This window comes from Vipera ursinii (genome assembly GCF_947247035.1).
Source record: "Vipera ursinii genome assembly, chromosome: 6".
Classification (NCBI taxonomy): domain Eukaryota; kingdom Metazoa; phylum Chordata; class Lepidosauria; order Squamata; family Viperidae; genus Vipera; species Vipera ursinii.
The window spans coordinates 87,541,035-87,566,034 of record NC_139515.1 but is presented as its reverse complement, the minus strand read 5'-3'; the positions used below and the strand labels follow the sequence as shown (position 1 = coordinate 87,566,034).

At 49.1% G+C, this 25,000-nt stretch overlaps 2 protein-coding genes across 2 annotated transcripts in view; one reads left to right on the top strand and one right to left on the bottom strand.

Moving 5' to 3' along the window:
• The window catches only part of EXOC4 (exocyst complex component 4), a 733,833-nt gene that overhangs the window by 93,866 nt on the left and 614,967 nt on the right, over positions 1-25,000 (bottom strand). The gene's annotated exons all lie outside the window — the stretch shown is intronic.
• The window catches only part of LOC310642028 (F-box DNA helicase 1-like), a 74,854-nt gene that overhangs the window by 16,381 nt on the left and 33,473 nt on the right, over positions 1-25,000 (top strand). Inside the window, exons 11-21 of the mRNA XM_083365405.1 lie at positions 314-401; positions 1,561-1,647; positions 2,922-3,058; positions 4,722-4,821; positions 5,618-5,742; positions 6,633-6,693; positions 6,799-6,993; positions 9,972-10,097; positions 11,404-11,510; positions 12,303-12,434; positions 13,754-16,084. Coding sequence (XP_083221531.1) covers positions 314-401; positions 1,561-1,647; positions 2,922-3,058; positions 4,722-4,821; positions 5,618-5,742; positions 6,633-6,693; positions 6,799-6,993; positions 9,972-10,097; positions 11,404-11,510; positions 12,303-12,434; positions 13,754-13,924 — 1,329 coding nt within the window. The 3' untranslated portion in view covers positions 13,925-16,084. The remainder of the gene's footprint in view (positions 1-313; positions 402-1,560; positions 1,648-2,921; positions 3,059-4,721; positions 4,822-5,617; positions 5,743-6,632; positions 6,694-6,798; positions 6,994-9,971; positions 10,098-11,403; positions 11,511-12,302; positions 12,435-13,753; positions 16,085-25,000) is intronic.

Below are 25,000 nucleotides of genomic sequence, written 5' to 3'. Positions count from 1 at the left end.
TTGCCGTGTCCTGAGGGCATGCGCTCCCCTTTTGCGACCTCCTGGACAGGAAAATCCGCGGGGAGGCCAGATTGGCTTAACAACCGTGTTACTAATTTTAACGACGGCAGCGATTCACCCAACAACTTTGGGAAGAGAGGTGGTTGTGTGGGGCAAAATTCACTTAACAGCTGTCTCGCTTAGCAACAGAAATTTGGGACTGCCCGCGGATCCAGGCCATCCTTCTCCTTCGAGGTCTTTGGGCAGCCTGGAGGACAAAGCCTCGGATCTGATCTTGTCCGGCAAGATCTGCTTAACAGTTTCTGCTTTCTAGATCATTGTTGAAGAAGCAAAACAAATATGGAGCAAGATGCGGATGCTGAGCCCAACCGGGAAGATGGCACAGCGAATGACGCACGATGGTAAGTGGGATATCAGGGGGAGGCTCTGCAGAAGAAAGAGGAAGAAAAAAATAAGAATAAAGGCGCAATTTTCTTCATGGAGGGAAATTCTAGTCCTTAGCCATGAAAGCTGTCTGGGTGACTTTGGGCCAATCACCAGGAGACTGTGAATTCTAGTTCCGCCTTGGGAATGAAAGCCGGCTGGGTGACTTTGGGCCAATCACCAGGAGACTGTGAGTTCTAGTTCCGCCTTAGGAATGAAAGCCGACTTTGTGACTTGGGACTAATCACTAGGAGATGGTGAGTTCTAGTGCTGTCTTAAACCAGGAAAGCCAGCTGGGTGACTTTGGGCCAATCACCAGGAAACGGTGAGTTCTAGTCTCACCTTAGGTGTGAAAGCCAGCTGGGTGACTTTGGGCCAATCACCGGGAGAGGATGAGTTCTCGTTCCACCTTGGGAATGCAATCCGGCTGGGTGACTTTGGGCCAATCACCAGGAGATGGTGAGTTCTAGTGTTGTCTTAAAGTATGAAAGCCAGCTGGTGACTTTGGGCCCATCACCAGGAGACGGTGAGTTCTAGTCCCACCTTAGGAATGCAATCTGGCTGGGTGACTTTGGGCCAATCACCAGGAAACGGTGAGTTCTAGTCTCACCTTAGGTGTGAAAGCCAGCTGGGTGACTTTGGGCCAATCACCGGGAGAGGATGAGTTCTCGTTCCACCTTGGGAATGCAATCCGGCTGGGTGACTTTGGGCCAATCACCAGGAGATGGTGAGTTCTAGTGTTGTCTTAAAGTATGAAACCCAGCTGGTGACTTTGGGCCCATCACCAGGAGACGGTGAGTTCTAGTCCCACCTTAGGAATGCAATCTGGCTGGGTGACTTTGGGCCAGTCACCAGGAGACGGTGACTTCTAGTCCTGTTCTTGGCCAGTTTGAGACTTGTGGACTTCAATTCTCGGGAATTTTGCAGCCAGCATGATGGGAATTGAAGTCCACACACCTTTAAGTGGCCAAGCTTGGGAAACTGTCTATTAAAAGAAAATATAACATCATGCTTCCTTTTAAAAGTAATTGTGGACTCTGTTTCAGTTGTAACACAGGAGTCCACGATCGCAAAGCCGCAACTGTTGCTTTATTGTGCACTGAAGTTGATTTTAAGCATCGGTCTTACGTCTTTTAGGTTACTTGAAGCTTTGGCAACTCCAGAAGCCTTCGCTTTCCGACTACGATGTCATTTTGGTGGATGAGGCCCAAGATTGCACCCCCGGTGAGTGAGGTGTAGCTTCTGGGTTCAGTTTTCCAAGTACAGGTAGTCCTCGACCTGCGACATTTCGCTTAGTGACCATTTGACCTTACGACAGCTCTGAAAAAAGGGACACGCTCATTTTTCCTCACAGCCGTTGCAGCCTCCCCATGTTCACCTGATCAAAACTGGGACGCTTGGCAACTGATTCATATTTATGACGGTCGCAGTGTCCCCAGGGGTGTGTGTCACGTGATCTCCTTTTGTGACCTTCTGACAAGCAAAGTCCTTGGGGAAGCCAGTTTCACTTAACGACCGTGTTGCTAAACTTGAACAACTGCAGTGATTCGCATAACAGCTGTGGCGAGAAAAGTGGTGAAATGGGGCAAAATTCACATTACGGTTGTCTCGCTTAGTAACTGAAATTTTGGGCTCTGTTGGGGTCGTAAGCCGAGGACTGCCTGTCAAGGGTTGGATTGGTCTTTTTTGGTGTCACAGAGAAATAATTCTTAAGATCCCTTTGCAGAGGAGACAAGTGGCCGGCTGGCTGGAGGATTCTGGGAGTTGAAGTCCACCATTCTTAAAGAATGTCGGCTGGGGAATTCTGGGAGTTGAAGTCCACCATTCTTAAAGCATGCTGGCTGGAGGATTCTGGGAGTTGAAGCCCTATCTTAAAGCATGCTGGCTGGAGGATTCTGGGAGTTGAAGTCCACCCATCTTAAATCATGCTGGTTGGGGAATTCTGGGAGTTGAAGTCCGCCCATCTTAAAGCATGCTGGCTGGAGGATTCTGGGAGTTGAAGTCCACCATTCTTAAAGAATGTCGGCTGGGGAATTCTGGGAGTTGAAGTCCACCATTCTTAAAGCAGGCAGGCTGGGAAATTCTGGGAGTCCTCCTATCTTAAAGCATGCTGGCTGGAGGATTCTGGGAGTTGAAGTCCACCATTCTTAAAGCAGGCAGGCTGGGAAATTCTGGGAGTTGAAGCCCTCCTATCTTAAAGCATGCTGGCTGGAGGATTCTGGGAGTTGAAGTCCACCCATCTTAAATCATGCTGGTTGGGGAATTCTGGGAGTTGAGGTCCGCCCATCTTAAAGCATGCTGGCTGGAGGATTCTGGGAGTTGAAGTCCACCATTCCTAAAGCATGCTGGCTAGCTAATTCTGGGAGTTGAAGTCCACTCCTCTTAAAGCAGGCAGGCTAGGGAATTCTGGGATTTGAAGTCCACATATCTTCAACTTGCCAAGGTTGAGAAACAGTGATCTATCAAGCTTCTAATGACCTCTGTTTTTCTTTCTGTAGCTGTTATGGCCATTGTCCGCTCGCAACCGTGTGGTGTCATCTTGGTGGGAGACCCACACCAGCAGATCTACACCTTCCGGGGTGCTGTCAACACACTTTCTGATGTGCCCTACAGCCGCATTTTCTACCTGACACAGGTAAACCTAGGCAACACGGCAGACTAGCTGAGATGTTTGACTTGAGGTTATGGTCTCAAAGATGCTTTTCCATGAGGCAACTGGACTGTCTTGTTTTTCTTTGAAGACGTTTCGCTTCGCATCCCAGAAGCTTCCTCAGCTCTTGACTGGATGGCGGGGAATGGAAGGATTTATACTCCTTGCAGACCGCTGGTCATTTGCATTCATTTAGAGAGTCGTTGAGGCCACCTGGAGGTTTGTCTCTGTCCCCAGGGTCACTAGAGTGGTGCAAATGGGTGTCCCAGCCCTTTCAGCAGTTCCAAGACTCCACACCCACTTGCACCACTCGGGTGACCCTGAGGACACAGGTAAGCTTCCAGGTGGCCTCAACGACCCTCTAAATGAATGCAAATGACCAGCGGTCTACAGGGAGTATAAATCCTTCCATTCCCCGCCATCCAGTCAGAGCTGAGGAAGCTTTTTGGATGAGAAGCGAAACCTCTTCAAAGAAAAACAAGGCAGTCTACTTGCCATGACCTGGATGACGGTGAATCTCCATAGACTTTGAGGTGTGGGTTAGCTGTAGATTGAAGAGCCAGAAGATTCAGCTCTTAGCAACTTATGGGTCTTGTTGTGGGTCCCCTCCAGTTCCAATCGAAAGCTATCTCACCATGGCAACTATGGACCAATCAGCCTCCTTAATGCAGTCAGCAAACTGGAATTCCAGAACTGGCTGAAACAGGAAGACATATTTTCAGAGGAAGCTGTCATTAGGGAAGGTGTGGCCTAATGGATAAAGCACCAGGCTAGAAAGTGGGAAACTGGGAGTTCTAGTCCCGCCTTAGCCAGGAAAGCCTGCTGGGGTGACTCTGGGCCAATCACCAGGTGACAGTGAGTTCTAGTCCCGCCTTAGGCATGAAAGCCTGCTGGGTGACTCTGGGCCAATCACCAGGAGACTGTGAGTTCTAGTCCCACCTTAGGCATGAAAGCCTGCTGGGTGACTCTGGGCCAATCACAGGAGACGGTGAGTTCTAGTCCCACCTTAGGCATGAAAGCCTGCTGGGTGACTCAGGGCCAATCACAGGAGATGGTGAGTTCTAGTCCCACCTTAGGCATGAAAGCCTGCTGGGTGACTCAGGGCCAATCACAGGAGATGGTGAGTTCTAGTCCCACCTTAGGCATGAAAGCCTGCTGGGTGATTCTGGGCCAATCACAGGAGACGGTGAGTTCCACCTTAGGCATGAAAGCCTGCTGGGTGACTCTGGGCCAATCACCGGAAGGCAGTGAGTTCTAGTCCCGCTTTAGGCTTGAAAGTCACTGGGTGACTCTGGGCCAATCACCAGGAGACATTGAAGTCTAATCCTGTCTTAATCTAGAGCAGGGGTCTTCAAACTTGGCCCTTTTATGACTTGTGGACTTCAACTCCCAGAATTCCTCAGCCAGGCATGCTGGCTGAGGAATTCTGGGAGTTGAAGTCCACAAGTCATAAAAGGGCCAAGTTTGAAGACCCCTGATCTAGAGAGCTGGTTGGGTGACTTTGGGCCAATGACTAGGAGACGGTGAGTTCTAGTCCCACTATGGGCACAAAAGCTAGCCAGCCATAGCTTAAGGGGGAAGAAAGATTAGCAAATTGCACAGTTTTTGCATCATTGGTGGATTCTGTTTCCATTTTCCCCTTCCACAGAGTTTTCGCTTTGGCTTCGAAATCGCTTATGTCGGTGCAACCATTCTGGATGTCTCCAAGAAAGTCCGGAAGAAAATGCTGGTGGGGAACAAGGAGGAAAGTGAGTCTTTGAAGCCAGGGCTTTTCAACCTTTTCACCCATTGTACCACTTTTAGCAGATGGAAACTTCCGAGTACCACCAGTCGCCTAGCAAGGGGTCAAAAACTTGATGACCAAAAAAAAAAAGGAAAAAAGTGATGAAGTGCAGGTAGTCCTCGACTTAACAACAGTTTGCTTAGCGACTGTTCCAAGTTACAATGGCCCTGAAAAAAAGTGCCTCCCCCCGCAAGCCACAGCCGAGCAAGACACCTGCATGCCCTGTCTGAGGTTTTCGTTGTTGTCAGCATTTCTGTTGAGGATAGGCAGTGGGGGTGGGGGTGTTTGGTTTTTATTCCCCTCCCCCCTCTGCTGGGTGGCTGCAGCAGGTTTTGGTCACTTCACACGACCGTCATAAATATGAATCACTTGCCAAGCATCTGAATGTAAATCACAAGACCCTGGAGATGCTGCAACGTTCTAAGCTGATCGGCGCTTCTTCTGGGCTCAGAAGCGCCAGGATCAGCACCGAGCTGCAGCTGGATCCTGGCGCCGATCCTGGCGCTTCCGCTGAGCCCTGACAGCCCTGCAGCTCCAGCCGTCTCTCGCTCAGGCTTGTGCGGTGCTGCCGCCGGTTCAGCTCATTCCCCTCCCCCGCTACCACTTTCCTAGGATGGTCGCGTACCACCTGCCAGGTGCCAATGTACCACAGGTGGTACCCGTGCCACTGGTTGAAAAGCCCTGTTTTAAGCCAGTCGTCCTTTTGTGGCTCCAGGTGAGTCTGGCCAAGCGGGACTGAGGCGGTGCTCTCTTTGCGACAGGTGACGTCAGAGGGGCCGGCGTGGAGGGGCAGGTGGCCCGCTTATCCCGGACCAACAAAACTGTCTTTGAGGATGCTGTGAACCTTACCAGTGGAGACGCACCTGCTCAGATACACTTCCTTGGGGTGAGTGCGAGAAGAGACAGGAAGGATGCAGTAGGGGTTCTTCCCTCCCTCCCTCCCTCTTTTCCTTCCTTCTCTCCTCTTTTCTTTCTTCTTCCCTTCTTTCTTCCTCCCTCCCTCCTCATTGCCTTCAGCCCTTCCTCCCTCCCTCCCTCCCTTTCCTTTCCTTTCCTTTCCTTTCCTTTCCTTTCCTTTCCTTTCCTTTCCTTTCCTTTCCTTTCCTTTCCTTTCCTTTCCTTTCCTTTCCTTTCCTTTCCTTTCCTTCCCTTCCCTTCCCTTCCCTTCCCTTCCCTTCCCTTCCCTTCTAGCACTCATGATGATTCCTACTTGGGTCATGAAACATCTGCAAGAAAACCACCCAGCTCAGAGAGCACCAAGGACTCCACAGTCCTTCTTGTCTTTCCTTCCTTCCTTCCTTCCTTCCTTCCTTCCTTCCTTCCTTCCTTCCTTCCTTCCTTCCTTCCTTCCTTCCTTCCTTCCTTCTCCTCCTCCTCCTCCCTTCTAGCACTCATGATGATTCCTACTTGGGTCATGAAACGTCTGCAAGAAAACCACCAAGCTCAGATGGCACCAAGGACCCCACAGTCCTCCTCCTTCCTTCCCTCCCTCCCTCCCTTCTTTTCTTCCATCCTCCGTCCTCCTCTTTTCCCCCCCCCCCGCTCCATTCCCTCATTTCCTTTCCCTCCTCTTTGGGGCAGCCCTTCAAATATTGCAAGGCTGCTTTGTTGAGGGATGTGTCGCGAAACCAGCGAATTCTGCCGATGCATCGTGCCCGTTTGGAGGGCCTTAAGGGGCCCCAAAGGGAGGGCATATAATTAACAACTGTGCCTCGGACTACAAGTCCCATCTCACGGGGCTCTCCTTGATATTTCTTCTTGTCCTCTTTTCATCAGGGACTGAAGGCCTTTGGCCTCGAGAAGATTCACGATCTCTGGAAGCTCCTTCATCCGGAATGTGAGTTTTTTTTTCAGCCGGTGATGCCCAAGTTGTGTAGAGGTACAATCCTTAATAGGATCTTGAAAAGGGAAAAAAAAATCTCTCTTGTTTTGATCTTCTCAGTGAAACTCGAGATAAAGGATCCCTTCATCAATAAATGGGTTGAGAAGGGCTTTGCCAGCATCAAGGATTATGCTGACAAAGCAGAAGACAAACAGCTGGAAATCAAAATTGCAATTGTGGAGAAATATCGGGATCGTATCCCGGAGCTGTTGGAGAAAATATCCCGATGCCATGTCTCGGCTCCCAAAAAAGCAGGTAACTATCACGTGCAAACAAACAGATCCACACGCGGAGCATTCAAACCAGCTCCTTTATTATCATCTGCTATAATACAGGTATTAGAGAGTCCATTCTCTTTTAGCCTGAAGACATGGGGTAACTTGCAGACTCATTATGCAGTTCCTGGGAATACTACCATTTTCTAACTATTCTGGATCGAAGCTGTTGTACTTTAATTAATCTCTTGATAAGACCTCTATGGTCTATATCACGGGTCGGCAACCCGCGGCTCCGGAGCCACATGCAGCTCTTTGAGCCGTCTTCTGTGGCTCCCAGCCGCCCGGTGCGCACGCACCTCTTCAAATGGGCAATGGTGCGCGCGCACCTCTTCAAATGGGCAGTGGTGCGTGCGCACCTCTCCAAATGGAGAGTGGCACCGCCCGTTTGGAGAGGTGCACGCGCACCTCTCCGAATGGGCGGAGGTGCGCGCGCATCTCCGCGCGAACGGGCAGCGGCGCCGCTCTTTGAGAAAGCTGCCGTGGCACGTTTGCAGGCTGCCGAAAGCGGCAGCTTTGCAGACAGGCCGCGGCAGCTTTCCCAACAAGCGGCGCCGCTGCCCATTCCAAGAGGTGCGCGCGCACCTCTCCGAACGAGTGTAGGTGCGCGCGCACCTCCCCAAACCTTTGGAGAGGTGCGCGCGTACCTCCGCGCGAACGGGCAGCAGCGCCGCTCTTTGAGAAAGCTGCCACGGCACGTTTGCAGGCTGCCGAAAGAGGCAGCTTTGTAGACGGGCCGCGGCAGCTTTCCCAACAAGCGGCGCCGCTGCCCATTGCAAGAGGTGCACGTGCACCACCCCAAACCTGTGGAGAGGTGTGCGCATACCTCCGCGCGAACGAGCAGCGGCGCCGCTCTTTGGGAAAGCTGCCGCGGCACGTTTGCAGGCTGCCGAAGGCGGTAGCTCTGCAAACGGGCCGTCTCCGTCGCGCAACCGGGAACCGGTTCCATCACACATAAAAAAAATGGCAACCGCGCGTGTCCGCGCATGCGCAAGAAAAAACCGTTTTGCGCATGCACAAATCGTTTTTGCGCATGCGCGTGCATGGACGCACGCACGCGGCTCCCACTTTTTTTATGTGTGATGGAACCGGTTCCCAGTGGCTATTTTCCTTTTTCAGGTTGCCGACCCCTGGTCTATATAAACAGATATCATTAACATTAACAGATCTCTCCAGATAGCTTTGAACTCGTAGAGACAACTTTTATCATATAGAAATACCTTTATTGCAGGTAACGTTGAATATAGTAGGTGGATGCATTCAGATGACCTTTGTACAGCATTTCCAAGATATTTCCAAGGTATCTCTAAGTTTAGAAAATGGTAGTATTCACAGGAACTGCATATTGAGTCTGCAAGTTACCCCATGTCTTCAGGCTAAAAGAGAATGGACTCTCTAGGGACAAAGGAGGAGGAAGTCCCTCCCAGAAAGGGGAGGGAAAAGGAAATACATCATAGGGTAGGAGGGTCTGACTGCCCACATTGTGATTTCTCCACACAGCCACATGGTGGCAGCAGAACAGGGAATCCTCGACTTTATGACAGTTCATTTACTGACCGTCCAAAGTTACCACTGCAGTAAAAAAAAAAAACCAAGCCTGTCTGATGACTGTTTTTCACACTCACGACCCTTGCAAGCGTCCTCCGTGGTCAAAATTGGAGGCTTGGCAACTGACTTGTGTTTGTGACGGTCGCAGTTTCCCGGGGGGGTCACGTCATCCCCTTTTGCGACCTTCCGACAAGCAAAGTCAACGGGGGGAGGGGGGGAGCCGGATTCACTGAACAGCCGTGTGACTAACTTAACCACTGCAGCGATTCGCTTAACAGCCGTTAAGAAAGGTTGTAAAAATGGAGCAGAACTCGCACTGACAGCAGTGTAGCTTAGCAACGGAAATGTTGAACTCAGTTGTGTCGTAAGTTGAGGACTACATGTACAGGAAAGCTTTCCAGAGTGGCAGCTTTTGTGTCGGAAAGTTTAGAAAAGGCTCAGGGACATTTGGGGATTGGAGGGGCGGGGGGGTGCGGAGTCAAATCTCACCCCCCTGTGTTTACATTGGGGGCCCAGGCTAATTCCTCATTTGAACCTCTACTTGGATGGTTGCTCTCTAAACGTCAAAGCCAGGAAAAATTGGGGTTCAAACGGGATCTTTGGAGGAAAACAAAAAGGACCCCACAGTCCTCCTCCTCCTCCTCCTCCATTTTCCAAAGACCTCTCCCTTGTAGCACTGATGATGTTACCTACTTCGGTCATGAAATGTCTGCAAGAAAACAACCAACTCAACACCAAGGATGCCACAGTCCTCCTCCTCCTCCTCCTCCTCCTCTTCCTCCCCCATTCCTCCACAAACTCCACTCCCTTCAAGCACTGATGATGTTACCTAGTTGGCTCATGAAATGTCTGCAAGAAAACCAAGCTCAGAGAGCACCAAGGAGGACCCCACAGTCGTCCTTCTCCTCCTCGCAAACCCCACTCCCTTCTAGCACTGAGGGTGTTACCTAATTGGGTAATGCAATGTCCGCAGGTCAACCCCCAAGATCAGAGAGTCCTCCTCCTCCTCCTCCTCCTCTCTGCAAACCCCTCTCCCTTCTAGCACTGATGGCGTTCCCTAGTTGGGTAACGCAATGTCCCCAAGTCCACCGCCAAGCTCAAGAGAGCACCAAGGCAGCCACTGCACCTCTGCTCAGCCCTGACGCCAGGTCCCCGTGTGGCTGGTGGAAGTCCGCTTTTCTTTCAGACTTTGGGGTCTGGCGGGATTGGAAGCAACCTTATTCCGAGCATCTGCGGAGCTTCTCCGTCGGAGAAGGGAGAAGGCGTCCAGGCCTGCCTGCCTTCCAGATCTCTGCTGCTCGTGAAAGGAATAGAAGGGAAGATCTTTATTGCCACTGTGTAACTCGCAACGTAGTTTAAGTGGGACGTGTTCTGCTATGGACCTCACTGCTTCTCCCCTGTGTGTTTCAGACTACCTCCTAGGCACTGTGCACAAGGCCAAGGGGCTGGAATTCGACACGGTCCAAGTTGCTGGGGACTTTGCCAGCATCCCGTATACCTGGCCCTACCTTGGAAGGATGCCTCGGTCCCCACCTGGTGAGCATAATTCCCTCCCTCTCTCCCTTCCTTCCTTTTCTTTCTTCTCTGTCATGTTCCTTCTTTCCTTCCTTCATCCCTCCATCTCTATCATTTTCGATCCTTCCCTGCCTTCTGTTCTGTTCCAGCCTACGACTGGCCCTGTTTGAATGTCAGGGACAACCCCTTTTTATAGTCAACAGGCTGGAAAAGCCCAACAAAATTTATTTACAAAGAAATCAAAAGTTCAAACAAGAGTTAAACCAAAAGTTCAAAGAAGAATTAAACAGGAATAACAGACCAAGACTCTAGCAGAAGATCTTCAAATAGTTGCCTTCAGCAACCAGCACCTCCCACAACTTCCCCTTTTAACAGCAGTCCCAAGGCGTGGCTTCTCATTGCCTTCTCCTCTTCTCACCGAGTTGCCTCATTGCCTTTCTCTGTTCTGCTCTGCTGGATTGCCTCCTGCTCCTAGCGTCCCTGAATAGATTCAGCTGTGACTCCTCTGAGTCTGACCCCTCCTCCTCACCCAGCTGAGCCTCATGAGGAACACGACTGGAGGGGCCAGGCTGAGAGTCCTGCAGTGCATCAGAGCCTCCCTCCAACACCAAAGGCTCTCCAAACCCCTCCTCCTCCTCTTCAGAATCATCAGACTCAGCTGCTGGCAGTGCTTTTTTTGTAAAAGAAAAAGGTGCCAGAACTCACACATGTCATACAACCTTGCCTTGCCTACCCTACAAGGTTCCATCCAAAAAAGGTGCCGGAACTCCGTTCTGAGCGTTCTATGACAAAAAAAGCCCTGGTTGCCGGTATCACAGGCTGACATTGAATCACAACAATATCAATCCTTCCCTTCCCTGGGCAAACTCAGCCTGCAATACTGAATTCTAACCACCGCACCACCACAGTCCTTCCTTCCTTCCTTCCTTCCTTCCTTCCTTCCTTCCTTCCTTCCTTCCTTCCTTCCTTCCTTCCTTCCTTCCCTGCCTCCCTCCCTCCCTTCCCTTTCCTTCTTTCCTCCCCTCCTATTTCTATTCTTCCTTCTTTCCTTCCACCCTCCCTCCCTCCCTTTTTTCTTCTCCTTTCTTTCATCTTCCTTCTTTCTTTCCATCCATCTACCCAGTCCCCTCCCTCCCTCCCTCCCTCCTTTTTTTAGTTAATCCCTGATAGCAATGTCTAGTCAACAATGGTTGGTGGCTGGGACAGGGCACCACTCAGCGCTCAAGAGTTCCGGTGTGTGTTTGGAGCGGATTTGCTCAAAGAAATAAGCCGTTCCCATTGAACTCCCTTTTTCCCTCCTTTCCTCTTTCCTTAAATCTCTCGCCAGAAGCCGTCCCGGAAGATGAGTGGAACTTGCTGTACGTCGCTGTCACGCGAGCCAAGAAGCGTCTCATCCTGCCCAGATTTCTCGCTGACATCCTAAAATTTGCCAAGGTGAGCCAAAGCCGTTTCACAGAAAAGGCAGTCCTCGACTTGCCACTTTTTCCTTTAGTGACTGTTCAAAGTTACGATGGCACTGAAAAAAAAAAAAAAACGACCGTTGCAGCGTCCCTGTGGTCACGTGATCAAAACTCGGAGGCTTGGCAACTGGCTCATATTTGCGACGGTCGCCGCGTCCCGGGGTCACCTGATTCCCCCCTTTTGCGACCTTCCGACAAGCCAAATCTACGGGGAAGCCAGATTCACTTAACGAACGGGTCACTAGCTTTTAACAAATGGAATGATTCGCTTAGCAACGGTGGCGAGAAAGGCTTTAAAATGGGGCAAAAATTCACTTGAGAACTATCTCACCTAGCAAGGGAAATTTTTTAAAAAAATGTTTTTTAAATTTTAATTCCATTTATATCCCGCCCTTCTCCGAAGACTCAGGGCAGCTTACAAGCTTTGCAATAGCCTTCATTCTATGTATATATGCCTGCTTATTAGGGCTTTCACACCCCCCACAAGTGGCTTTATTACAAAGTCAGCTTATTGCCCCCAACAATCTGGGTCCTCATTTTACCTACCTGGGAAGGATGGAAGGCTGAGTCAACCTTGAGCCTGGTGGGACTCGAACCTGCACTAATTGCAGGCAGCTGGTGTTACTTAAGGAGGCATTAGCCCACTGCTCCACCAAGGCTCCCATCGTGATCGTAAGTCAAGGACTTGCTTGTGTGCCAATGCTAAGGAGCCCCTCTTTTTCCTAGCTGGCTAAAAGCTTCTGATTTTCTCCCCCCCCCCCCCCAGGAATACTATGTACGGTTTGAACTAGCCGACAAAGTGCCTGAAACGACATCGCTTCGCTGTTCGGAGCACGGCTGCTTCAACGCCATCCCGGCGGATTCTTTCCTAATCCCGAAAAGGATGAAGTTTGTTTACGTACGTATCTCCTTTTAGGAAGTGACCAGCTCAGCAATACTATAATCTAGTAAGGCCACACCTGGAATGCTGCATCCAGTTTGGGTCACTGCATTACAGAAAAGATGTTGAGCCTTTGGGGAAAGTGCAACGAAGAGCGACTTAAGACGGTCAACGGCCTGGAGACTAAAACAGGTGTTTCTGGTCACCAAGCTTAGAGAGCACCAAGGGCCCCACAGTCCTCCTCTTCCTCCTCCTCCTCCTCCTCCTCCTCCCCACAAACCCCACTCTTTTCTAGCCTGATGATGTTACCTAGTTGGGTCATGAAACGTCTGCAGTGAAACCACCAAGCTTAGAGAGCACCAAGAGCCCCACAGTCGTCCTCTTCTTCTTCCTCCTCCTCCTCCTCCTCCTCCTCCTCCTCCTCCTCCTCCTTGCTACACATCCCACTCCCTTCCATCACTGAAAATGTTCCCTAGTTGGGTCATGAAACATCTGCAGTGAAACCACCAAGCTTAGAGAGCACCAAGGGCCCCACAGTCCTCCTCCTCCTCTCTGCAAACCTCACTCCCTTCTAGCACTGATGATGTTACCTAGTTGGGTCATGAAACGTCTGCAAGAAAACAGCCAAGCTCAGAAAGCACCAAGGATCCCACAGTTCTCCTTCTCCTCCTCCTCCTCCTCCTCGCTACACATCCCACTCCCTTCCAACACTGATAATGTTCCCTAGTTGGGTCATGAAATGTCTGCAGTGAAACCACCAAGCTTAGAGAGCACCAAAGGCCCCACAGTCCTCCTCTTCCTACCCCTCCTCTTTCTCCTCCTCCTCCTCCTCCTCCTTCTCCTCCTCCTTGCTACACATCCCACTCCCTTCCATCACTGATAATGTTCCCTAGTTGGGTCATGAAATGTCTGCAGTGAAACCACCAAGCTTAGAGAGCACCAAGGGCCCCACAGTCCTCCTCTTCCTACCCCTCCTCTTTCTCCTCCTCCTCCTCCTCCTCCCCACAAACCCCACTCTTTTCTAGCCTGATGATGTTACCTAGTTGGGTCATGAAACGTCTGCAAGGAAACAGCCGAGCTCAGAGAGCGCCAAGGACCCCACAGTTCTCCTCCTCCCCACTCCTCTACTCCACAGACCCACCTCCCTTCCATCACTGATAATGTTCCCTAGTTGGGTCATGAAATGTCTGCAGTGAAACCACCAAGCTCAGAGAGCAGCAAGGACCCCACAGCCCTCCTCCACCTCCACATCCCACAAACATGGGTGGATAGAGACTTTCTCAGTCCTGCAGCTAACCTGATTGTTTTCTTTTTTTCTCTCCACCTTTTTCTGGCAGACGGACGGCACCGAAATCCCCGAGGGCTTACTTTGTCCCTTTTGTGCCGCGGGGACCCTCGGCCCCATTGCACAGCTCGCGGGATCTCCCACGATGGTGCAGGATGCCGCCTGTCCCCCAGAAGTCATTGAGGTTCCACCCGCGGTTCGCCACCTCCTCGAAGACCTTTGAGTTCTTCCAAAAAAAAAATTGCACTGGGGTATTTTTCAAGAAAAAAAGAAGCAAAGAATGTAGATAGGAAGTTGTTCTTTTTGATGTGGGAGTGATGGAGCTGTGGTGCCTGGGTAAGGAATGTGCAGAAAAGTCCGGCCACATTTCTACACAGTTGTTTTGCTGTACAGTTGTCTTGCTGAATATTTTGCACCATTAACAACCACAGCTGGTGGTTCCCTTGGCTGAAAGTTCCAACATCTGCCATCATATCAAAAGCAATAGCACCTAGACTTGTATATCGCTTTACAGCACTTTACAGCCCTCTGTTAAGCAGTTTACAGAGTTAGCATCTTGTCCTCAACAATCTGGGTCAAGCTGCTGGCAGTCGGCAGAATTAGCCTGCAATACTGCATTCTAACCACTGCACCACCACAGTCCCTTCCTTCCTTCCTTCCTTCCTTCCTTCCTTCCTTCCTTCCTTCCTTCCTTCCTTCCTTCCTTCCTTCCTTCCTTCCAACTTAGCAATAGTAGACTTATACGAGGGCAATTCGGAAACAAACCTCCGTTTAGTTATCAGTGACAGACACAGATACAGAACTTTTATTATACACATTAGAGAATGACAGCATTACATTTCTTAGTAGCTGTTGCTCGGCGCCAAATCTGGGCTATGGGGGTGTGATCCAAAACATCCCAACGGGGCTGCTTCAAAAGTTCTTGGGTGCGTCTAGCCGTGTGCGGGCGAGCATTACCGTGGGCCAGCACCACACCGGAAGTCAGCTTGCCCCGACGCTTGTTATGGATGGCTCACCTGAGTTTCCATTACATTTCACAGTAGATGTCTGAATTGATGGTCCAACCACGCCCCATGAACTTCATTAGCCGTGCCTCCTCCTTTGGCCTCTTCACACTTGGCAGGATTTTCGATGGCACCACTTTCGGTGTGGTGTTGGTTCACCATAATGCTCACCCACACACCGCTCGACGCCCCCAAGGACTTTTGAAGCGATTCTGATGGGATGTTTTCCGATGGGATGAGGACCCAGATTGTTGGGGGCAATTAAGCTGACTTTGTAATAATGCCGCTTGGGGGTGTGTGTGAAAGCCCTAACAAGCAGGCATATACATAGAATGAAGGCCACGGCTAAGCTTGTAAGCCTCCCTGAGTCTTCGGAGAAGGGCGGGATATAAATGGAATTAAAATAAAATAAAAATAAATGTTTTGGATCACCCCCACCCCTCCCATAGCCCAGATTTGGCACCGAGCGACGACTATGAAGGGATGTCAAACCTTGCAAGACGTTAACTTGCAAGCGCCTCGACTGGAATGGCCATTATGTCAAAAAGTCATGTCATGTCATGTGGTTTTCTAACTTGTATAATAAAAGTTCTGTCTGTGAGTATCTTTCATGGACAACCAAACGGAGGTTTCTTTCCGAATCGCCCTCGTCTACCGCTTTGCAGCCCCCCCCTAAGCGGTTTACATACCCTGTTTTCGCTCCTTCAGGATCGAACTGCTTGCAGTGGGCAGTGTTAGCCTGCAACACAGGTAGTCCTCCGGCGGACAATGGATGGTGTTTAGTGACCGTTCAAAGTTACAGCGGCATTTCTGACAAGCCGAAGAGGGCAACGGCTGTTTTTCAGACGTACAACTTTTGCGGCATCCCCACGGTCATGTGCCTGAAATTCGGGACGCTTGGCAATTGGTTTTTATTTACGATGGTTGCCACAGTTGCAAAAAGGGGATCACGTGACTTGGACCATCATCAATGTGAGTCAGTTGTCAATTTTGATCGCGCGAGCCTGGGGGATGCTGCAGCTGTGTGAAAAGCGTCCTGAGACACTTTTTTTTCATCGCCGTTGTAACTTGGAGTGGACCCTAAGTGAACTGTTGTAAATCGAGGACTATCTGTCGATGTATCTGAACGGGCCTCCTTGCACTCTGGTGGAAATGAGTTTTTAGGCCAATTGAGAGAAGAATAGGAAGCATAAAAATGTTTAATTCTGGTTCCTTTCTGGTCTTCAAATTGTGAGAGAGGCTCTTTCAATGCTGGTGCTCCTAAAAGTCAGGCAATCTGCTCTTTTTTTATATATCTTGTAAAGTTTTTAAACATTTAAGCCATTCCAGCAGCATTGTGCGAACGCCAGGAGCCTGGGGTGTATATATTTTTTTAAAAAGTGAGGTGGTGTTGCTTTTTTTAAAAAAATGTTTTTGCAATGAAGGTAAAAAAGGTGATTTTTCTAACTTAACGTGCCTTCAAAAAAACGGGATGAATCCCTGTCTTTCCAATAACTCTTTAGCACTTTCTCATTCATTCTTCAGGAACAAAGTGATATTTGCAGTCATTTTGTTTTTTTTAGTATGTTTTTAATAAAAATTGTTCTGGTTCAATGGTGGGAAGTATACCTCGCTTGCTTATGTTACGAATGAATCTGACCATCAAAATAGTAAACCGGGAATGGATGCAAGTCACAATGGTATGACCATTTCCTTTTTTGCGAAATCTGGATAGACCAGGGGTAGGCAACCTTGGCTCTTTTTTTTTTAAATTGAAAAGTTTTACAATACATTTTAAGATAAAAAAAAGAAAAAAACCCACCTCTCCCTCCCCTCTCCCCAACCCACCCCTACCCAACCCTCCCCACTCCCCGACTTCCCAGGGCTGAATACAGGGTATAATATTACAAACATAAGCTAAAATATGCTAACAACCCCAAAATAAAACATTAAATTCTGTCGCACTTTAACTCTCCATAGTCATCATATTGCTAACAAATAACTAATTATACATCATATAAAACCACTACTTATTCAAATGCTAAATGAAACTTTTTAGTCCCATATTTATTCTGAATATAGTCAATCCATCTTCTCCACTCCACAATGTATCTCTGTTGCGATTGATCTTTCAAATATGCCGAAATCTTTGCTATTTACGCCAAGTTGGAAACTTTCAAAGTCCACTCTTCTATAGTCGGCAGTTCTTCCTTCTTCCAATATTGCGCTACTAAAAGTCTCGCTGCCGTAATTAGATTCAACATCAATTTAGTATCTATAACAGTAGTATCTGTAATAATACCCAACAAAAACAACTGCGGAGAAAACTTTATCCTTTTCTTAAATATCTTTTGCATATGCCACCAAATTTTAATCCAAAAAGCTTTGACTTTTTTACAAGTCCACCATATATGAAAATACGTTGCGTCCTCACAACCACACCTCCAGCATTTGGGCTGGCAGTTCGGGTACATACTTGCTAGTTTTTTAGGATCTAAATGCCACCTATAAAACATTTTATAAAAATTCTCTCTTAAGTTTTGGGCCTGTGTAAATTTTACATTTCTAACCCAAATCTTTTCCCAAGTATCCATTGTTATAACCTCCTGAAAATTCTGGGCCCACTTTATCATACAATCCTTAACAAGTTCCGTTTCTGAGTCAATTTCTATCAATGCGTTATATATCCTTCTTATATGTGCATGACCTTGATCTCGAATTTGTTTTACCAAATTTTCATCGGTTATCGAAAAGCCAACTTTCTGATCCTCTTTCCATCTTGCCTGTAACTGCCCATAGTGGAACCAAGTTTGTACAATCTTTTCTTCTTTTAAAATATTATATGGCTTTAATTGCCACACATTCCTTTCTAACCATAAAATTTCCTTATACGTAGTCTCATCATGTTTAAATCCAATGTTTATATTTTCTATTGCATGTTTAGGTATTGTCCAAATTGGTATCTTATAATTTAACTTATGTCTGTATTTTTTCCAAACTCGCAACCTTAATATATGTATCTTAAACACATTATCCACCTTCTTGTCATACAATAGATATGCGTGCCAGCCAAATAACAAGTCATAACCCTCAAGATTTAATAATCTCCCTTGTGTTGAATTAAACCAATCACTTATCAATGATAAAGCAGCAGCCTCATAATATAATTTAAGATTAGGCATTTTAAGACCACCTCTTTCACGCGTGTCTTGCATTATCTTAAATTTAACCTGTGGCTTTTTCCCTGCCCAAACAAATTTATTAATGCCTTTTTGCCATTCCTCCAAATTTAAATCCTTTTTAAGTATAGGTATCATTTGAAACAAGAATAAAAACTTTGGCAAAACATTCATTTTCACTGCTGCGATTCTTCTCAGTAAAGATAATTGTAATTTTTTCCAATTATCTAATTCTTTTTGTGTTTTTGCCCATAACAGTTCATAATTATTCTTATATAACTTCACATTTGAAGCTGACAAACCCCCAAATATTTAGTCTTTTTAACTATTTCAAATCCCGTTAACTCTTCTAGAACAACCTTTTGTTCTATAGTCATGTTCTTAGACAGTATTTTAGTTTTTTGTGTATTTATCGTAAATCCAGAAACTTTCCCATATAACATTATTATCTCCATCAACTCCACAACTGAGTAAGTCGGTTGACTTACTGTAATAACCAGGTCGTCCGCAAACGCTCTCAATCTATAATCCTGATCTCGTATTTTAATTCCCTTAATTTTATTTGAATCTCGTATTTTACTCAATAATATTTCCATGGCTGGCTCAGGAATTCTGGGAGTTGAAGTCCATGAGTCATAAAAGAGCCAAGGTTGCCTACCCCTGGGATAGACGAATGGATGATAGAGATAGACTGACAGACAGAAAGGTAAGATCAGGGGTGTCAAACTGCTGGCCCATGGGCAAGATGCGTCATGCGGAAGCCGCACCCAACCCATTGCCGGCAATGGCAAAACCGTCACGGTACGAGTCGCGAGTTTGACATATGGATTGATGATAGAGACAGACAGACAGACAGACAGACAGACAGATAGATAGATAGATAGGCAGACAGACAGACAGACAGACAGACAGACAGACAGGATAGATGGATGATAGACACAGGATAAATGGATGGATGGACGGAAGGACAGACGATAGATATAAACATATAGATGATAAATGATACACGTTAGGGTTTTATTGCTTTTTATGTATTTTAACTTATTGTTATAGTTTTTGGGCATCTTGTTTAATCTCTTTTAATTTTTGTATTCTTGTCTTTTAACATGTATTGCCCTGTTCACCGCCCTGAGTCCTTCGGGAGAAGGGCGGTATACAAATAAAATTATTATTATTATTATTATTATTATTATTATTATTATTATTATTATTATTATTATTATTATTATTATTATTATTATTATTATTATTATTATTTACATAGATAGAATAGATAAGATAGATATATAAATAGATGCTAGTTAATAGATGTCAAGTTTCCAACGTATGGGCTTTTCAAGTGACTTTGAGGCATTGTTTACCTTAAAAGTCCTTTATTTAGCCTAATACAAGGGGAAATACTTCCTCGAAGGAAGCTGGAATCTGAAATCTCCGCCCCCTTGCACAATATATTAAAACACAATTCTCCACCTTTCTAATTTTGTCATTAATCACATTCTGCAATTAATTTAAAGAATCAGTTTCCCTTCCATTAGAAAACCGCCAAGCTCTTATCTTCTTTAATTTCAGATGGCCTTGAGGAGTGCAATCCTCCTCTTGCCCCCTCCCAACCTTAATCCAATCTCTTAAAGCGATACCCAAGTTTAACATATGCAACGGCTACTTCTTCATCTCTTGTCAAGCAAGAACATTCGATGTTAGCAGCGTTGACAGTAGACTTAGATGACAGATGATAGACAGATATAGATAGATGATACACGAGTATGAGCAATAAACAGGGTGAATTCAGGTAAATGAGGGCAGATACGATGTTGCTGCCATTACGGAAACTTGGTGGGACGAAACCCACACATGGAACACACATCTAGAGGAATTTACATTATTTAAAAGAAACAGACCAAACAAAAGAGGAGGTAGAATTGCTCGCTCTATAAGAAGTAACCACATCGCTACAGAAATGGAGAACAACAATGATGAAAACTGTAAACTTGAATGCACTTGAGTCAATTGAAGGGGGGGGAAATGACATTGCCATAGGTGCATACTATAGGCCAGGGCTTTTCAACCGGTGGTACGCGTGCCACCTGTGGTACATTGGCACGTGGGAGGTGGTACACGGCCCTGCCCTGCCCAGCCCAGGGTAGTGGGGGAGGGAACAAGCCAAGGCACGGCAGCGTAGGACTTGCCTTGAGAGAGTCCTCCGGAGCTGCAGAGCGGCTGGGGCGAGGCAAAGCCCCCAGGATCGGAACTTCTGGCACACGGGGAAGAGAAAGGAGGAGGAGGGGGGGCAGAGACAGGAGAGGCTATAAAAGGAGGCAGTTTGGGCAGGAGAAGGAGAGGGGAAAAAAAGACGCAGGCTTGGGAGGAGGAGGAAGAGTCAGCTGGAGCTGCACCGATTGTAAAAGGAGGGGCGAGAGAGGAGAGGACAAAAAACAGGCGGGGTGTGCACACAGGTGGCAGCAACAAACAGGTAAGAAACGCAGCTGGGAAAGGGTCGCAGCATGAGAGTCCTTCGCTCCCCCTCTTCGTCCCTTCCTTCCCTCCTTCCCTTTGCCCCTCCCTCACTTCCCTCCCTTTGTCCCTTCCTTCTTTTCCTCCCTCACATTGTTCCTTCCCTCTTTCTCCTTTCCTTCCCTCCCCTGCTCAGTGCCCAGGAAGGAACAAGGGGAGGGGGACATGCTGCCAGCATGGCTGGTGGCTGTGCCACCGGTGGCCATGGCTTGAAAGGCCACTGTAAATTGCTGGAGAAGAGCCGCACAGCGTTAAGAGCAGAGTGGCAGGAAAATATTTGCAAGGAGGGAGAAAAAACAGGCATCCCCTGAAAGAGACCAGCAAATGGCCCTTGCCCTCTTCACACACCTGTGGACTCCGGGGAAGGGGGGGGGAAACGCGGCGAGCAACATGAGAGTCCCCGTTATCTGTGCTATGCCGCCCAGACCCCAGCCTGGTTTCGGCAGGCAGCGGTGCATTCTCATCGCGCGGAGCGGCCAGGCGAGGCGAACCGGCAACATGCCGAACCTTCCTGTGCGCGCGGAGACTGAGGCAGAGGAGAGTGCATGCGCGTTACCCTCTGCACACGCACAGGGAGGTTCGTCATGTCGCCGGTTTGCCTCAGGTGGCTGCTCCGCGTGGTGAGAATGCACCGCTGCGCTCTTCTCTGTCTCAGCCTCTGTGCGTGCACAGGCAGGTTTGGGAAGTGATGGTATTAAAGGGTGTGGGGGGAAAGATATTAAGGGGTGGGGGAAGAGGATATTAAAGGGGGTGGGGGAAGAAGACATTAAAGGGGTGGGGGAAGAGGATATTAAAGGGGGTGGGAGAAGGAGAAATTAAAGGGGTAGGGGAAGAGAGGGTATTAAAGGGGGTGGGGAGTGGGGTTTGCAGGGAGGACTGTGGGGTCCTCCTTGGTGCTCTCTTGAGCTTGGCGGTTAAGTTGCAGGTATTGCAGTACCCAACTAGGTAACATCGTCAGTGCTAGAAGGGAGGAGAAAGGAGAGGGAGAAGGAGAAGGAGGAGAAAGAAAGAGAGGGAGAAGAAAAAGAGGAGGAAGAAGAAGGAGGTGGACTGTATGGTCTTTGGTGCTCTCTGACTTGGTGGTTTTCCTCTAGATGTTTCATAATCCAACTAGGGAACATCATCAGTGCTAGAAGGGAGTGGGGTTTGCAGGGAGGAGGAGGAGGAGGAGGAGGAGGAGAAGAAGAAGAAGAAGAAGAAGAAGAAGAAGAAGAAGAAGAAGAAGAAGAAGAAGAAGAAGAGGAGGAGGAGGAGGAGGAGGAGGAGGAGGAGGAGGAGGAGGAGGAGGAGGAAGAGGAGAAGCAGGTGGACTGTATGGTCTTTGGTGCTCTCTGACTTGGTGGTTTTCCTGTAGATATTTCATAACCCAACTATCATCAGTATTAGAAGGGAGTGGGGTTTGCAGAGAGGAGGAGGAGGAGGAGGAAGAGGAAGAGGAGGAGGAGGAGGAGGAGGAGGAGGAGAACTGTGGACTCAGGAGGACTCCTGAGCTTGGCTGTTTTCTTGCAGACATTTCGTGACTCAACTAGGTAACATCATCTGTTGAGCTCATGTACCTCATACAGATATTTTTTCCCCTTCAAAGATTCCATTTGAATCCCAATTTTATTTGGCTTTAAGGTAGTCCCCAACTTAGGACCACAACTGAGCCCCAGATTGAGCCTCAGAGTTCAGATTTGTTTGTGAAGGCAGGAAGATCATGGACACCAGCCCAGAGACAGGGGAAAGAGCGGGAAAGTAATGCAAGGTGATTGGTTACCATTCTGCGTGTGTCAACGAGTGTCACCTTCTGATTGGTTGTTACCTGTATATAAATAGAGGCGCCTAACTGACCAGGGGGTGGCAATTCTGCACGCAGCTGCCAGCGGGTTGGACATTGTCCCACCCAGCAACCTCACTTGGCCAAATAAAGTTCTGTTTGTGCTGGAAGTCTCCGCTTCAGCCTCCCGATTTGCCCCCTTGGAACCTCAAATTCTTCGGGCAGCTGCTGACCCTTACAACTGCATCCAGTTTTGCTCACCACGATGTAAAAAAGATGCTGAGACTCCAGAAGGAGTGCAGAGAAGAGCAACAAAGATGATCAGGGGACAGAAGGCTAAAACATATAAGGAACGGTGGCTGGAATTGGGCATGTCCAGTTTAATGGAGAGAAGGACGAGGGGCGTGACATGATAGCAGTGTTGCAATATCTCAGGGGCTGCCCCAAAGGCTGGACAGCCGTTTGTCTGAAATGAGTTTCCTGCCTAAGCAGGGGGTTGGAGTAGATGACCTCCAAGGTCCCTTCCAACATAACAACAACAACAACACGGGTACGGGCCTCCGACGTAAACCTAACAAGAGGCCCCTGGTTTGTTTTTTGTCGAAATTTTTTCGGGGGTTAGGGAGGAGGGAGGGTTCTTCTTCTGGTTGTTTGGACGAGGGGGGCAGTCCAACAACCTCTGTTCAGGCCAGTGCCGAGGCGGATCACGGGGGGGAGGAGCGGGGGTCGGTTGCTTCTGGGGCTCCAGGGCCAGTCGTGGGATTACCCATTCCCACGACGTTAGGGAATGGCAGCAGGTGTAGGAACAGAGGGCCGTATCGATCTCAGGGAAGGTCTCTCCGCTGCTTACAAGCGGTGAGGCACTCCGACCCTCTGGTTCCGCCCCGAGGTCCCGGGAGTGAGGATGTGCAGCCTCCTGAGCTCCGGCTGGTGTACTTGAATGCCAGGTCGGTCATTAACAAAGCTCCTCTCGTCCGTGACTTGGTCGAGGGTGAGCAGGCGGACCTGGCTTGCATCACGGAAACTTGGTTGGGCCCAGAGGGCGGTATTCCTCTGGCTGATCTTTGCCCACCAGGTTTCCGGGTGCTACACCGGCCTCGGGCTCAGGGTAGGGGTGGGGGAGTGGCTGTTGTTATGAGGGAGACCTTAGGTCCGCGGGAGGCCACCGTTCCGCAGATAGTCGGATGTGAGTCTCTCTTTTTGAGATGCGGCCCTGGTGCACAGTTGGGCTTGCTCCTGGTGTACCTTTCGCCTAGTCACGCAGCAGCAGCCCTGCCTGAGCTCCTCGATGTCCTCTCTGGGTTGGTGGTTGAGTTCCCGAAACTTATAGTTTTGGGGGACTTCAATCTACCATCTCTGGGAGGATCATCTGAGTTGGCTCGAGAGTTCATGGCTTCCATGACGGCCATGGACCTGACGCAAGTAATTTCAGGACCGACTCATGAGGGAGGCCACACCCTTGACCTAGTTTTCTTATCTGGTCGGTGGTTAGATGATCTTGGTGGGGGCTCTCCAATTATTATGCCCCTGTCATGGACCGATCATCATCTCCTGCGGCTGGTCTTCCGTTTTGCCACCCCCCGCCGTGGGTGTGTGGAACCTATCAAATGGTACCGCCCCAGACGCTTAATGGATCCCCAGAGGTTCCAGGCGGCGCTGGGGTCCCCACCTGCCTCCCTTGCTCACAGCTCGGCAGACGCCTTAGTGGAAGCCTGGGAAAGGGCAGCCACTGAGGCTCTTGACCGAGTTGTACCCTGCGGCCCCTGACCCGGTGCAGATCCCGTCGAGCCCTATGGTTCTCCATGGAGCTCCGGGAGATGAAGCGTCGGAGACGGGGCCTAGAGAGCGGTTGGAGATCCAGCCGATCCGAATCCGATCGATTGCGACTAAGAACCTATACTAGGTCTTATCTCGCTGCGATAAGGGAGGCGAGGTCTAACCACTTCGCCACCCTTATCGCGTCCGCAGATAATCGCCCGGCCGCCCTGTTTAGGGTGACTCGCTCCCTCCTGAATCAGGAGGTGAGGGAGGATCCCTTGCAGGGTCGTGCCGAGGAGTTTAACCAGCATCTGTCGGACAAAATCGCTCGGATTCGGACCGGTCTGGACTCTGACTGGGCAGAGTCTGTCGAGCAGGACACGGGTGGTCTTGTCAATATCACCTGGGAGGAGTTTGATTCTGTGACTCCGGAGGAAGTGGACAGGATCATGGGGAGGCTGAGCACCACCACATGTTTATTGGACCCGTGCCGTTCCTGGCTGGTTTATGCAGCCCGGGAGAGGACACGTAGCTGGTTCCAGGCAGTTATATCGGCCTCTTTGAGTGAGGGTAGCTTCCCCGCCGTCTTGAAAGAGGCGGTGGTGAGGCCTCTCCTCAAGAAGCCTGCCTTGGACCCAGCTATATTGAACAACTTTCGTCCCGTCTCCAACCTTCGCTTTCTTGCGAAGGTTGTTGAGAGTGTGGTGGCACATCAGCTCCCTCTGGTCCTGGATGAAGCGGATTATCTAGACCCGTACCAATTGGGTTTCAGGCCCGGGTACAGCACGGAGACGGCATTGGTCGCGCTGGTGAATGATCTCTGGAGGGCTCGGGACAGGGGGCATTCCTCTGTCCTGGTCCTATTAGACCTCTCAGCGGCTTTTGATACCATCGACCATGGTATCTTGCTGCGGCGTCTCGGGGGATTGGGAGTGGGAGGCACGGTTTTGCAGTGGTTCTCCTCCTATCTCCAGGGACGCTCGCAGTCGGTGTTGGCAGGAGGGCAGAGGTCGACCGCGAGGTCTCTCATTTGTGGAGTTCCTCAGGGGTCGGTCCTCTCACCTCTCCTGTTCAACATCTATATGAGATCATTCGTGGTTTTGGAGTTG